At 48.8% G+C, this 15,004-nt stretch overlaps 1 protein-coding gene across 1 annotated transcript; it reads right to left on the reverse strand.

Moving 5' to 3' along the window:
• Window positions 1–879: 879 nt before the first annotated feature.
• RASL10B (RAS like family 10 member B) lies at window positions 880–14,398 on the reverse strand. The gene is made up of 3 exons (XM_077836861.1): window positions 14,183–14,398; window positions 1,970–2,094; window positions 880–1,150 (listed from the first exon to the last, which is right to left on the reverse strand). Exons 1-3 carry the CDS (start codon window positions 14,396–14,398, stop codon window positions 880–882), a joined length of 612 nt encoding a protein of 203 aa, XP_077692987.1.
• Between the last annotated feature and the right edge of the window lie 606 nt (window positions 14,399–15,004).

Below are 15,004 nucleotides of genomic sequence, written 5' to 3' on the forward strand. Positions count from 1 at the left end.
AAAGGGTTTGGAGCTTGTAGAAACACAACACAGGAAGGAAACGGGGGAGGAACGGCCAGTTTTTGGGGTGGGGGAGTGATTTTTTTTTTTTTGGAACCATCTGAAAATTCTGTCCCGAAATAAAAAAATAAAAAATTCCATTTCAGCCATGCCTCTTGCTATCAGGCTGCTCTGTCCCTGGAGGGAAGAAGCTCCAGATCCAATGGGCAAAACAAGGGAGGATTCAGCTTCCCTGATGCCATGTTACTCTCCTGGCACAAGGGCAAAGGACCTGTTGATTTAAGGCTGATTGGGTCTTTGTATCCCTGTTTGCAGTGAAGACATCTCTGGTTACCAAGGCAGCAGGGGATGCCACGCCATGCCTCGTGGTAGGCAGTTGGCATTACAGATGGCTACCCATACAAATCTGTCACTTGTCAAGACTAGGTCATCATCAGGTAATAACCAAGTGGCAGCTTGATAGCAGTCTTGCCTTGCTCTGGGGCAGGAGACTCACCCCCCCCCAACTGCATGGTAACCAGTGATACTTCACCCATCCCTGCTCTCTCTAAGGTGCCCCTCTCCCTTCTTCGCTGGACACTGCATCATCCAGTCCATGATCCAGTGCAGAGGCAGGAGGAAAGGAAGGTGCCTAGAAGCCTTTTGCACTTTGGAGCAAGACCCTGCCTCCTTGAATCTACAGACCATGCCGTCTATGCGCTGGGGACAGGCAGGGATGAAGGAGGCTCACTCCGAGGCTTCATCCAGGAGAGCTGGGCACCCTCCCTGACACTGCTTCCTTTGTCAAGAGAGTTGCTCGCGTCCTCCTGCGCCCACCCCTCCGCTTTACAAAAGGGTCTCTGGGGGCAGTTGTGGGAGCAGGGGGTGGAGAGCAGGGCCTCACATAATGGTGCATCGGTTCCTGCGCAGTGCCCCCTGGAAGCGGATGGTGGTGTGGACGTGCTTGCAGCGGGCACAGCCCACACTCTTGAGCAGCTCGCTGAAGAGCAGTAGGATGTGCCAGTTGTACTTGGCAGAGCACTCGATGTAGCCGCACTTCCAGGTCTTCTTCACCAGGTTGGAGACGTTCCAGCGGGGAATCACCCGGCCCCTCTGCAGATCCCGCTTGTTGCCCACAATGATAATGGGGGTCTCTGTGGTGCCGATGACCCTGCAGGGAAGAAGGGCAGAGACAGAAACACGTCAGTTTCTTTCATTGGCATGAAGGCCACAGTCCCTTAACCTCCAACCCATTACCCCCTTCCAATTTCCTACGATAGCTCTTCTGCTTCCCACTAGCACACTATTTTATCTTCCTGCTAACATTTCTGTCTCCTGGGGATCCCTCCCCATCCTCAGGCCCTGGCTGGGCCTGTCCTAGTGGCAGAGGATGGCAATCCAAAGCCTCCCTTGTGTAACGTGGGGGGCACAGACTGGCGGCTCCTGTCGGGCTGTCAGCAGGGAACCTTGTTCTGCATGGAGGGGTACGATTTGTCAAAGTCATGTAGCTGGATGCAAGTCAGACCTGCTGTAGCAAACTGCCCTTTCACTCACCTATCTTGTCACAGCAAGCACAGCTTACAAATACTGGTAAGAAACCCAACGCTGCTTTGCCAATGACTAGACTTGGCCCCACCGTGGCTCTTAATATCTCATGGGCAGCTTGCAGAGCTCCCTTCTGAGCTGTTCGTTGCCCTTTGCTTTTCTAGGATGCTTGAGTGAATTTAGTGCAGATGGAAGGTGCCTAATTCTAGCCTGCACCTGTTGGAAGATTTCAGTCCCTAGGACTATCAGCACTGAAGGGAACCAGGAGACTGCTGGAGAGTGTTGAGCTCAGCCAGGGAGCTCCAGCTTACCCTCCATCTTCCTCTCTGCCCCCAATATATTCCCGGAGAGGATGCACAATGGAGAGGTGACTTTAGCTTTGTGAGTGGGGCCTTTCCCCAGCTCAGCTGGGCCCAGGCCAGGGGTAAGGCAAGCAGGCACTTACCTCGTTTCTAGGATCTGTTGGCGAATAGTTTTGATGTACTCAAAGCTGTCAAAGCAACAGATGTCATAGACTAGGATGTAGGCGTGGACACTCCGGAGCCCCCTGCAGCACGCATCCGCCCACTCCTGCAACAGGCACACAGGAATTGGTCAAAGCTCAGGCGCAGAAGGCCCCATTGGCACAGCCCTACGGGTGTCTCTCCAGCTTTTCTGCCATCTCATAGGCAAGGGCACTACTGTGACCAGGCCAGGCCTTCTGCTACTGGGGTCTTTGCCCAGGCTTTGCTGGACTTGGGCACTGCTCCTAATGCCATATCACGCCTGCTTCTGCAAACATGACTGGTGGCCCAAAACCCTAGCACCATTGTACTCTTCTATTTCGAGCATCCCTGGGACCTGCTGTACAAGTTAATGTGAGTCCAAATCTGCAGTTACTGTTGCTTTGGGATGGGTGATATTACAGGCATAACGGGTTTTCCCAGCAGCAGCCTCACTGCACCCTGGTGGAATAAGCAGCAGATAATTATAGCAGGCACATGCTTTAGTGTTAATGCCCAGGCCTGGGACTCAAGGGATCTGGGATTTATTCCTGGCTCTGCTGCTGACTCACTGTGACAAGCGGGAGTCACCTAACTGCTCTGTGACTGTGTTTCTCCTCCACCTGCCGCCTCAAGCTCATCTCATCCCAGTTCCTAACCTTCCCCAGCCCCCACCATCCCCTTCTTTAACCTCTCAGTCTTCTCTGGCTTGCTCCCTTACAAATAAAACATGCTCTAGTCTGGGGGTTCTCAAACTGGGGGTCGGGACCCCCTCAGGGGGTCGCAAGGTTATTACAGGGGGGTCGTGAGCTGTCAACCTCCACCCCAAACCCTGCTTTGCCTCCAGCATTTATAATAATGTTAAATATATTTAAAAGTATTTTTAATTTATAAGGGCGGGGGGTTCGCACTCAGAGGGTCTCTCTGTGAAAGGGGTCACCAGTAAAAAAAAGTCTGAGAGCCACTACTTTAGTCCAAACAGGAATTAATTCCGGGAGGTCCTATGGCCTGTTGTTCTACAGGCGGTCAGACTAAACGACATCAACACAACTCCTCTCACCAGCATCTCCAGCTACCTCACCCTGGGTAAGCCTCAGGATCAGGGACTATCGCAGGGTTAAGTCCTCTTTCACCTCTAGAGGATGGGTTCAAATCTGACTCAGGGGGAAGCGATCAAAGTTACTTATGTTCTTAGGCTGTTTGATGGGCTATACGATTTGCGATTGACGTTGGAGGGCAAGGGGAGAAGCCTAGTTCCTAAAAGTTTGTTCCCCTTTATATCCACGTTGGCAGGGCACTGTGGGGAAATCCTGCACGTGAAGGACCCCAGTCTCCAGGTCTGTTAATTAGGTACTTTCTAACAGCACTAAATTCACCTTGATTGCTAGATTCTTGATGGATCTGTCCATGGTTCTGAATGAGCTTGTTTGCTAGATTTATAGTGCTTGCCGCTGCCTAATGAACTCACTGAACGTTTTTGCAGTGAACATATTAAGCTTTCACCTCCTGGCAATCTAGACTGTACACATTTTATTTGAACTAGAGTGAGATCAAATCCATTACATTTCCTTTTCTGGTCTAGAGTGGCCATTCATCCACATCACAGAATGACTGGGCCAGGACAGCTCTTTGCCCAGGAAAGGCAAAGACTAGGATACTAGGTTTTGCTAACCAGAAGGCCTGAGGCATGTTGGCAGACCTGAGTGGCAGCCCAGAACTGGAATAGCCAGTGGTATTTCACATTAGCATAGAGAGTCATTGGCTGAGCTGAGTTTGGGTAGGGTTGGGAGGTCAGGATGGAACAGCTGAAGGAGCTATAGATCGAGACTGGTGGAGCTTGTCGTGGGGTGGTCCTAAGACTGGAGTATCAGGGCATGCCATAGATCAGCATTGGATGTATTGGCAGAGCTGGGGGTGGTCCAGGCTGATGATAGAAGGGGATACTGCAAGTTAGGATGGAGGTGCCCTGGCACAACCCCCAGCCCACACAATGTCAGACCCTCATTCCATGGCTATGCGTTCCTCCCTGCATCGTCTCGGTCTGTAGGGAACCAGTTCAGTGTAGGTGAGGCATGCTACATATACAGTTTAGGGTCATAAAAAGACATTTGTGGAACAGCTGGGGCTTTTCAGGAGCTTCCCCTACAGAACAGTTAGTGTTTTGTGCACGATGCATGGGTGAAAATATGCCCTACTTTTAAATGCCACCATTCAGCAGCCGCTAACACTGCATTTGTTCAAGAAAAAAAAACAGAGAAATACTAATTACCAGTGCCCAATCCAACCCCTTGTAAAGGTTGTATCAGGGCATCCAGAATGCTGTTGCCCTGTACACAAGCGCAGCTCAAAGGTGACGCTAGAAATACGAGTTGCTGTCAAAGGATCGGAGAGGAGCAAGTCCCAGGAAACAAACATAGGAGACATTCCATCTTTGCCTGCTGACACAAGAATCCAATCCACGGCAGAACCACAAAGCTGTACAGACCTGATTGCTTGCAGCCTGGGCTCCTCTTGTGAGCCATACAAACTGGCACCATTGGGCACCTCTCTCACTGCACAGGGATGCAACCCACAATTCCTAACAAAAGAGGAATCACCCATGTTTACATGGCAGCTACTCTAATGGACTGAGGAAGCAGGAGGTGTCCCTGACACTATGGAAATGGGTAGAGATTTAGGATTCCATACAATATGAACTATGTTTTGATAGATAGATTGGGACAGCACTCTATACAGGAGAAATTGCAAAATCTTGACTATAGAGTATAAAAATACGGTTAGAAGAAACTATAGTAATTCTTCCTGTAGTGAGACATTTTCATACAATGAATCATCCCCTTTCACGGTTATGATATTAGGGAATAAAGCAAAAGGAGCTAGGAATGGAGGAAATGGCAAAGGACACTCTTTTGGATCACTGCTTTGCAGACCACAAAGGTTTGAATGAATCACTGAAACTAGCAATGAAAGAAACCTATTTATTCATGGTGCCACCCCCACGGCCCTGGTCAGTGCATGAAAATGACAGGGTGACTCTTCAGTGATTGTTACCAAAGAGATAAAGACAATTATAGTGGCAGCTTCTTAGCTGTGGGTTAATATCTTTATGGAAGAGTTCCAGTACGTCTGGGAGATCAGTATATTACAGCTTATTACATTGAGGCTGGGATGCAATTTGCTTGAATGCCATCATTCGAGGCTTTTTCAGCATTGTCCATCACGATTTCACTAGGCTGTTATTATCTTATCTAGATTTCGCTTAAAGTCGCTTCGCCTAATGACACCTGCAGTTAAGTGGTGTAATGAAATTATTGGCAATACAAGAAAACAAACAAACCAAGGAGGGCTGATTAGTTCATTAATGATCAGTTGCTGTTTGCAGTAGCTTATTGATTAGGCACTTGGATTAAGGGCTGATTTCTAATAGATAAATGAGCAACGGTAAATTGTACAACAAATACTACAGTGATGCAGAGAGAGAGAGGCGTTACAGTATAGGCTAGTGGTTGGAGCAGAGATTCTAGCAGGCCCTGAATTCTACTTTTACCAGTGGCAGTGCATCCTTCAGTGACTATTCGGGCAAGTCACAATGTGCCTCAGTTTCCCTGTCTATAAAATGCATTTGACAATATTTTGCTGCTTCAAAGAGGAGTTGTGAAGCTTTATTCATGAAGGTTGGAGGTGAAAGGCACCAGAGAATTATAAGAATTCCAAATAATCCTACGTCACTGGGGAGGAGGAAGATGCGGAAATGCTGATGGAAGGAAAGTGAACATGTTTGATTGCCTTACACCTGAGGCAAGTAGATATTGCTGGCAGGAAGGCTAAAAGCCCCAACCACCAGAGACAAAGAACTTGAGAAAACACGCAGGACACAGGAGCAGTTGGGCTGATGTGGATGATGCAAAGTTGATGCTGGTTTATAAAGGTTAAACTGGTTTCTCAGAGAGGGAGTCAAATGTATAAATGGTGTAACTTCACTCCTCTCAGTTGGGTCCTACTAAGGATAAACTTGAATCTTTGAGCTTGATTCTCCACTACCATAGAGTAAACATCTGAAGCATCTGATACTGGCCATTCTTGGAGATAGGACACTAGGGTGGATGGACTTGGACCTGAGCCAATAGGACAATTTCTACGAGTAACTCCACTGAAGACAATGGATTTACTCTGGCGTTAAGTGACAGGAGCACTAGGCTGTTACAAGTCTTGGTATCTTGACCGTTGAAAGGGTCCCTGTATCTGAAAGGGAGCTGAGTGAACTTGGAGCAAGGGTCTGTCAGTGCAGGTTCCAGGCTGGCCAGTTCTTCCTCCCCAAGAGGATATTCCAGAATGTAGGTTCCCACCAATTGTCAGAGCATTAGCATCCAGATTGCACTTCCCCTTGTGATGCACGTGTGAAACTGAGCCTGGATGTCCCGGTGGATCAAGCTGCTTTCCAGTTGTTTTCCCTTGTGGAATGAGTGTGAGAAAGTTTGCTGTGAATTAGCTCCACGTTGCTCTTTCTGTTCGAAAGCTGTGCGACTGTCAGGACTGGCTGCCTGTCGGTCCCTTCACAAAACGCCTGTGAAAGAGAAGCATGCAGGCCCTCCCTTCCTTGCTACCCCCGAATGGAGTGTCACCCATGGCTATAAAGCCTAGTGGATGGATGGACCATCCTTATTGGCTGCTGGGCATTCCAAAGGGGTGGGGATCGATCAGCGAGCATTCCAAAGGGGCGGGGATCGATCGGCCAGAAGGCAGCACAAAGCTGCGTGCTCTCGGCTGCCAAATCCATGTTCCTCCAGCACAGAGAGAGAGACGTAAATTTCTCTCACAATAGTGCCTTGTTCATGCAACAATAAGGCTGTTCTGGCAGAAGCTGTTGCCATCCCCTGCCTGAGGCATTAATGGATAAGGGACCGTTCTTTCTGTCTGAGGATGTCCAGGGAGAGGTGCTTATCTCCTGCTATCTTGCTCACCACGCAGCCTCAGCCCTGCTGAATTATGCATTGCCAGAAGCCCTATATTTTGTGTGATTATAAACACTGCATATTTACAGATTGCTGAGCATCGCTTTCCGCTTGGTGATGTAGCAGCCTTGGCCCTGGTGCTCCCAAGTTCTGCTTCAGAGATGCAAGTGAAGCTATTTAAAGCAACTAGGGCAGGGTGACAGGATCCATGCCTGGTGTACATGGGCTCGGAGCTAATTCTATTTGCAGTGCATGTGAGGTACTGTGTGTGGGGCCCATCTACCGTCCTCCTTTCTTGGGAATGAGCTTTGCCCCCTTTATGCCCCAAATGACTCCTGCCTGTGTCCCTCCTACAGCGGGGGTGAACCCCTCCTTCACCTGTATATGAAGCTCTGCGATGTCTAGCTAACCCCTAGCGCAGACTGGGAAGCTAGGAGGTGAAGCTGAAGTGCAACGTTCCAAGCAAGGAGCCAGGAAGGCCACATAGGACCATAGGCAGGGAATAGGGGTTGCTGGTCTGACCAGCAGATAGGAGAGCATGACATGGGACTCATGGAAAAGCAGGCCCTTATGTGGCTTCCTATGATGCTGTTATCTAAGGGCACCTCTCTTAGAAAGGCCTGGCCTCCAGATAAGGTTCAGATTCACCTGCCAATCCATTGGCATCACACTACACAAATAACCTTTTGCACTGGTGGCAACCACACAGGCCTTAGTGGCACAATGGGAATGTGGTGGTGGGTTGTGATATGAACAAGCAGACACCATGGGAGACAAAGAGTCTGCCTATCTGGGCTAGGAACCCCTTAAGGACAGCCTCTCTCATGGCCTCTCCAGGACTTGGTCCTTTCAGTCAACCCCAGAGGAATACAAGGCAGAGCCCCTCGCTCCATGTTTTGGCAATTCAACTTCTGCCTCTGACCAGAGATGAGCCCAAGCCGTGAAGTTTGGCTCCAGGTCTAAACTATCCCACAGTTCCAGGAGGGCTGGATCAACTCATTTCAGAAGCACATTGCAGCGCTCCCACAGAATCAGAGCTCGTTGGGGCGATGGACGTGGCCTGCTGAAATGCATGTATTCTTTATCCCCAGAACCCATGCCAAGCTATTCATGCCCCTCAATCCTGCCCTGGAGGGACCCCACCTCACTTAGAAGGAAGGCAGAGGACTGAGACTACCAGGAAAGGTGCCAGTTCTGATGGATGCATCGGTTCCTCTGGAAGCGTTCTTACCCACATCATGTTCTACTGATAGTCCCCAAGCAATGACTTCTGGTCAGTACTGACCTGGATCAATAGGGTGATCTAGAAGGAAAAGCCTTTGTAACCCATGACCAATCTCCTGAGCCATCCATTCTCCCTTCAACAGCCAGGCCTCCTCTTTCCCATTCAGGTGATTCAGTCCTACCCCTCTCTACATTTATTCCTCCTTAGTGCAGCTAGGGTGAGCCAAGCCCCTGTGTGTCCCGCCTCCCTTCACTCCTTTGAGATCGCTCCAGGGACCATTCTTCCTTCCCTGGAAATCTCCATCTGTTTGCACCGTTCGCCCTCTGTGGTGCATGCCGAGACGTGGAGATAATTGAATACGTTAGACTTCGTCTGCCATGTCAATAAATTACCCTTTGCTTTTTCTCTCTGGCTCTCGCGCTGACCTTTTGTTCCCTTGTGCACAGTGTTTAATGCTTCTCCTCCTGCTTTCTTGTGCAGCCTCCCCTCCCGCTGCTCTGGGGGAATCCTTCCATTTTTATCCCTTTATTCTACTGACCTCCTGGCATCACAGCAATGCTCCTCCCAGCTAAAGGGGGGAGGCTAGTTGCAGCACCCCCTGAACCCCACCCAGCTGAGGGGGGATGAATGCAACTCCCCCAGAACCCCTCAGCTGAACCCCATTTATATCTGTCTGGGTGCAGGGCACAGAGGGTTGATTTAGGGCTCAAAGGGGATTTAACTGGGGCACTGGCATTGTGCTTGGCCCTTGGCACACGCTTGAAGTTCAGCGTCTAAGGCCAGCAGGGACCACTGTAATCATCTACTCTGACCTCCAGTATAACACAGGCCAGAGAACTGCCTGGAATTAATTCCTGCTTGAACTAGAGCGCCTCTTTAAAACATCCACTCTTGATTTCTCCTCCGAGCTGCTCCAAGTTTTTCATCAAAACGCTTTTACAACCAAATTAGAGCAGTTTTCCATTTTGGTCAACGTTTTCTAGGTTTTTTTCCAACCCTCCCCCCCCCACACGCCCCAGAAACTAAAAACCAAACAAATTTTTGCTTAACATTTTTGTTTAACTCTACAAAATTGGGGGGCGGGGCCATTTGATCTTTGACCTTTCGCTGAGAACCGAGTTTGTTTTTTTTTAAAACCGAAACCAGCTTTCGAAAACCAAACCTGTTTTGTGGGAAATTTGGGGAGAAACAAAAAACAACACAACCAGTTTTTTCCTACTTGCCCCTTAAAAAATAACTGGCATTTTTTCAACCAGCTGTCTCACTCGCAGTGCGGTGACAGGCACCTTTTAGGACCGCTTCCCTCTTCTATCAGTTAGGCCAATGTTTCTCAACCCTTTTGGATACCGGGGACTGGCTTGCTAACTGCGCCAGGGAGATCTCAGGGCCTGGCATCGGCCCATGGCCCAATCACTGAGAAACACCGAGTTAGACCGCTCTACAATTTCTTCTCCCCCTGGTTAGGGGTAGGGCTGTTCATGGTATGTTAGCTCCTTAAGCCTCATCTACATACACATTTATACCTTTTGAGATATGCTGATAGAGTCAAAGTGGTACAACTCCCTAGTGTGAGCATAACAACATCGGTATAATGGTGTTCATGCAGACACAGCTTATCCCCATGTAGGAAGGGGTATAAGCTATACTGGTATAAAGCAAGTTTATACCCGCATTCCTGCCTCCGCTCTAGGGAGGGTACCAACATCACCACAGGTAGACATACCAGCCCAGATTTTTAAAGCTATTTAGGAGCTGCAGCGCTCAGCATTGCAACACCTAACTGATTTAGGAGCTTCAGTCTAATTTTCAAAAGGAATTAGGCACTTGGGTGGAAATGAGACAGGCTCCTGAATCAGTTAGGCATTGCACGAGTGAGCACAGCAACATCTAAATGCCTTTAAAAAGCTGGGCCACTGTCCACACTGAACTCAAAGATGTGGCTGCAGCATGGGTAGACATACTTGAGTTAGCTCAAATAGCCATGGACTGTAAAAGCCCTCGCCGGGACCCTGGGTACTTCCTCAGGTGACTAGCCTGTGCTGAAGTACATGCCATTGTGTCTTTCTGGTGCCCAAGCCGCCTAGACTTTAGCTAACTCAGCTACATCTGCATGACTTGGAATCATGCCCTGTGATTGCAATGTAGACATGATGTATACACCTCTGCTTGAAACAATTATTCTGGTCCAAAACTATCAGGCCTTGAGTTTGGAAATTGCTTTTGCTCTAATCGAGGTCATGTGCAGATATTACGGGGATGGGCTCTAGATAAATGCTTGCAATAAATAAAGAGCCAGCACTTCCCATCCTGGGACTAACTGGAGCCGGAGCCAATGGGAAATGAAGAAAAAGGTCACATGATGATTTTTCACAACTCAGAACAGATTCAGTTCAAGTTTGGGGAGGGAACTGTGTGGATTTTACCCAGGCTGTTTCTCCATGAAAAGTTACGATCTTGTATCTTAATAGCAGAGAGCCTCATGCGTAATCCTTAGGCATATGTGCCTTTCAACCTACCCCTCCATTAGATTCTGCACAGCATGGCCCACGGCACTCCAAAAGCAGCTCATCTGAAATTCAGCAACCTTTAATAATCTCTATTTTGGTCCCATTTTGTGGCTTTCACAATCTGAATGAGATTCTGGTCACTCATACTGAGATGCTTCCCCCCCAGCCAGACATCTCCATCAACTCTGTGGTGTTACTCAAAAGTAAGTCAAGAACGGCTCCTCCTCCTACACAGGACCTTTGCTATCCACTTCCTTGGGCAAGTATCCCTCAGGATGGGATGCAGAGATAAAATTTCTAGACACCATAAATGGATGCTTCTTGGAGAAGTCTGTCCTGTAACCTAGAAGGAGTGAGGCAATTCTTGATTTAGTCCTAAGTGGAGCATAGGATCTGGCCCTAGAGGTGAATATCGCTGTACCGCTCGGTAATAGTGACCATAATGTAATTTAATTACAACATCCTTGTAAGGGGTGAAATGCCAAAAAACCCACCACAGTAGCATTTAACTTCAAGAAGGGGAACTACACTAAAATGAGGAAGCGAGTTCAACAGAAAACAACAAAGGAACAGTCATAAGGGTGAAATGCCTGCAAACTGCATGGGAACTATTTAAAAACACCATAATAGAGGCTCAAACTAAATGTATACCCCAAATAAAAAACAAGAAGAGGACAAAAAAATGCCACCATGGCTAAACAACAGACTAAGAGAGGTAGTTAAGGCATAAAGGCATCCTTTAAAAACTGGAAGTCAAATGCTACTGAAGAAAATAGAAAGACACACAAACTCTGGCAGGTCAAAGTATGATAAGGGAGGCCAAGAAAGAATCTGAAGAGCAACTAGCTAAGATCACAAAAACTAACAGCAAAACTTTTTAAATACATTAGAAATAGGAAGCCTGCCAAACAGTCAGCAGGGCCACTGGATGATCGGGGTGTTAGAGGAGCACTCAAGAAAGACAAGGCCATTGTGGAGAGGCTAAATGAATTATTTGCATCGGTCTTCACTGCATAGGATGTGGGGGAGATCCCCACACCTGAGCCATTCTTTTTAGGTGACAAATCTGAGGAACTGTCTCACACTGAGGTGTCATTAGAGGAGGTTTTGAAACAAACTGATAAATTAAACAGTAATAAGTCACCAGGACCAGATGGGATTCGCCCAAGAGTTGTGAGGGAACTCAGAGATGAAATTGCATAACTACTAACTGGTATGTAATCTATTGCATAAATCAGCCTTTGTGCCAGATGACTGGAGGGTAGCTAATGTAATGCGGACTTTTTTAAAAAGCTCCAGAGGCGATCCTGGCAATTAGAGGCCAGGAAACCTAACTTCAGTAGGACCAGGCAAATTGCTGGAAACAAGTCAGACATTAGTGGCGACTTTACATTCTGCATCTGCTGGGAGATCAATGAAATTGTACTGCACAGTTTCAGTAGGACGCCCTGGTATGCTACGAATTCTATCGCTCCCTCAGACTGGCGGTGGGGATGCCATCCGTTACAGCCTTTGATTTCGCCAGCTGATGTTGGAGGGCAGAATAAACCACTTAGGATGAATTTTCAACAGAACTGCCTGTTTCTGTTACAGCAGCCAAACATCCCCAGAAGACGTCAGGTTTGTTTTACGTGAAGAGCGGTGAAAGAAACGCACCATACCTGGCAGATCAAATACATAACGACACATTGGGGAAGGTAGGAAGGGAAAGCAAGGGACTCAGGTCTAGATTCACACAGGGAGTTAGATGCCCGGGAAAATCAAACCTACTTGTTCCGGAGCCAGACTTCAGAGATCCAAGTCTGGCCGAACGTCACGTTACTGGGCTGTTTTTATCCCACCCCAGGAGGGGTCTGAACTAGGGCAGGAGTTTCACTCTCCAAGGTCCCATGTCAGCAAAGCATTTCTGCTTGTGCTTAACTCCCATTTAAGTCAGTGGCTTCATGTACACTGAAGCTGGAGGTGGATTTTCCAGATCTAGTAGATGTAGACGACCTTTGATCGAGCTAGCACGCGAAAACCAACAGCACAGCCCCAGGGGTGGCAGGAGGAGCTAGCCACGTGAGTATGTACCTAGGTTCGTAGACAGGATTGTACTGGCTCATGCTGCCATGGTTACACTGCTATTTTTAGCGCGCTAGCTCAATCCAAGCCAGCGTGTGTTCCTCTGCCCATGATGGAAATTACACCTCCAAGCTACAGTGTAGACATATCCAGTGAGATTTAAGCAGGTGTCTAAAGGAAAGCACATGCTTTTGCTGAACAGGGATGGACCACTGAACGTAGGCCACAATTCCTACGGTCACTCAAATGCCTAGGCGGAGTTAAGAAGACACAATCCTTTAAATAATAATAAAATAAATAATAATAATAATAATACCACCTAGCTCTTATGTAGATCTCAAAGTGCTTTACAAAAGGAGGTCAGGATCATTATCTCAATTTACAAAGGGGGAAACTGAGGCATAGAGGGGGAAGTGACTTGCCCAAGGTCACCCAGTAGGCCAGTGGCGAAACCAGGAATAGAAGCCAGGTCTCTTGAATGCCAGTCCAGTGCTCTATCTTCCTACTTTCTCCTCTGGAACTATGTACAGTACCCAAATTATCCAAAATGTTCTGGGGGCATCACAAAAATGTTCAGCTCTAAATGGGGGTTCAGGCCTGTGGGAGAGGGGCACATGCTCTGACAGGAGATGGTTTAGTTGGGGATCGGTCCTGCTTTGAGCAGGGGGTTGGACTAGATGACCTCCTGAGGTCCCTTCCAACCCTGATATTCTATGGGGCTCAGCCTGGAGCCGCAGGTGGGCAGGTTGGTTATTTGGGGTTTGGCTAATCCGGTCACCATGCATGTTCTGCATGTTTATGGGATTCCTAAAGTTCATTGCAATTCTCACGGAGACATAATCCCTCCAGCACTGAAAGGCATCAGTTCCCGTGACACCGCCGACTGTGCCCTGCCGTATATTCTAAATATCATGAAAATTAGCCAAATTGCAATACGTTAGCATTCTAAGTGGCGACACCTTCCTGGTTTACCGCCTTCCAGTCAAGGGTCTCAAAGCCATTCATGAAATGGGGGCACCAAGAGTTGAGAAGACTCATTGAGGCCCTGATGCGATTCAGGGATTAGAACCCAGGTGTCCTGATTCCCACTCCTAGGCTCAGAGCACTAGAACAAACCTTTCCCGAGCAGCCCCCTTCTTACACATTTGTTTACCAGGCAAATCTTGCCCCAGACACATAAGACACAACCTGATCCTAAGAGGAAAACTACTGCAAAAATATCTCTGGGCTGCATCTTTGCAGGGCTGTGGATTAGTGTCCTTAACAGACACCCTATGCCGAGTCAAAGGGCAGGAGACTCATGGCAGTGGGTCTCTTCTGTTGATGAGTCAGAGCACGTGACCTCAGACTCAGAACCGACTCCCATTGTTACGAACAGGCCCATCTGCCTTTGGCTGGCGTTACCGGGTCAGCGCCTGGCACACGTACCTGCAGCGTGTTAACTGGGAAAGACGTGATGGGTGGGAAGTCCATGATCTGTAGGTCGTGCACGTGGCCGTTCATGACCACGGCCGGCAGGTAGACACGCCGTGTCTTGGTGGGCGCGCACGCCTCGCTGAACTCGTTGTAGAGGAACTGGCGGACGATGGCGCTCTTCCCGACCCCTTGAGCCCCAAGCACAGCGACCTTGAAAGTTGTCACCATGCCTCCCGGCCGTGGCCCCCCCACGCGACGTGGCGATCGGCTCCTTGGTGCAGCCCACTGCGTTTGCACTGCCAGGAAGGCCCCCGGGCTGCATATTCCAGCGGCTGCGGTTTCAGCCCCATTCAGGAAGCATTTCCTCCTCCGCCCAGCCTGTCACTGCAAGACCAAGAGCGACCCAGTCAAACAAGGCACCTCCAAGTATCCCAGGCAGCCTCACGCCAAACAAACAACACAGCCCTGCCTCGCTAGCTATGACTCTTATCTGGCCCCACCGTATCTGAGCACCTCATGGTCTTTTAATGTAGTCATCATCCCAGCCCAGCTGTTATGCCCATTTTACAGGTGGGGAACTGAGCCACAGAGAGACTCGGTGACTTGTCCAGAACAGGGAATTGAACCCAGGTCACCCAAATGCAAGATGAGTGCTCCAACCACTGGGTCATCCTTCCTCCTACCTCTGCCCCTTTCCTTCACCTGTGCTGACAAAGCCCTGGCTCTCTCCAACCTCCCCCCTCGCTGCCACCTTGGTAGCAGATTCTTAACAGTCCCATTAGGGGATGTTTTAAATGACACCAGTTGGCGCCAGTCCCCTAGGGATCACACTTC

Source organism: Eretmochelys imbricata, chromosome 17 (genome assembly GCF_965152235.1).
Source record: "Eretmochelys imbricata isolate rEreImb1 chromosome 17, rEreImb1.hap1, whole genome shotgun sequence".
Lineage (NCBI taxonomy): Eukaryota > Metazoa > Chordata > Testudines > Cheloniidae > Eretmochelys > Eretmochelys imbricata.

Bases quoted from the DNA above. Each gene is read 5' to 3' on its own strand.
- RASL10B (XM_077836861.1), bottom strand. From the start codon at position 14,398: ATGGTGACAACTTTCAAGGTCGCTGTGCTTGGGGCTCAAGGGGTCGGG. The intron at 2,095-14,182 runs GTACGTGTGCCA...TGCCTGTTGCAG, and splicing joins TCCCAGTTAACACGCTGCAG to GAGTGGGCGGATGCGTGCTG. The intron at 1,151-1,969 runs GTAAGTGCCTGC...TCTTCCCTGCAG, and splicing joins CAACAGATCCTAGAAACGAG to GGTCATCGGCACCACAGAGA.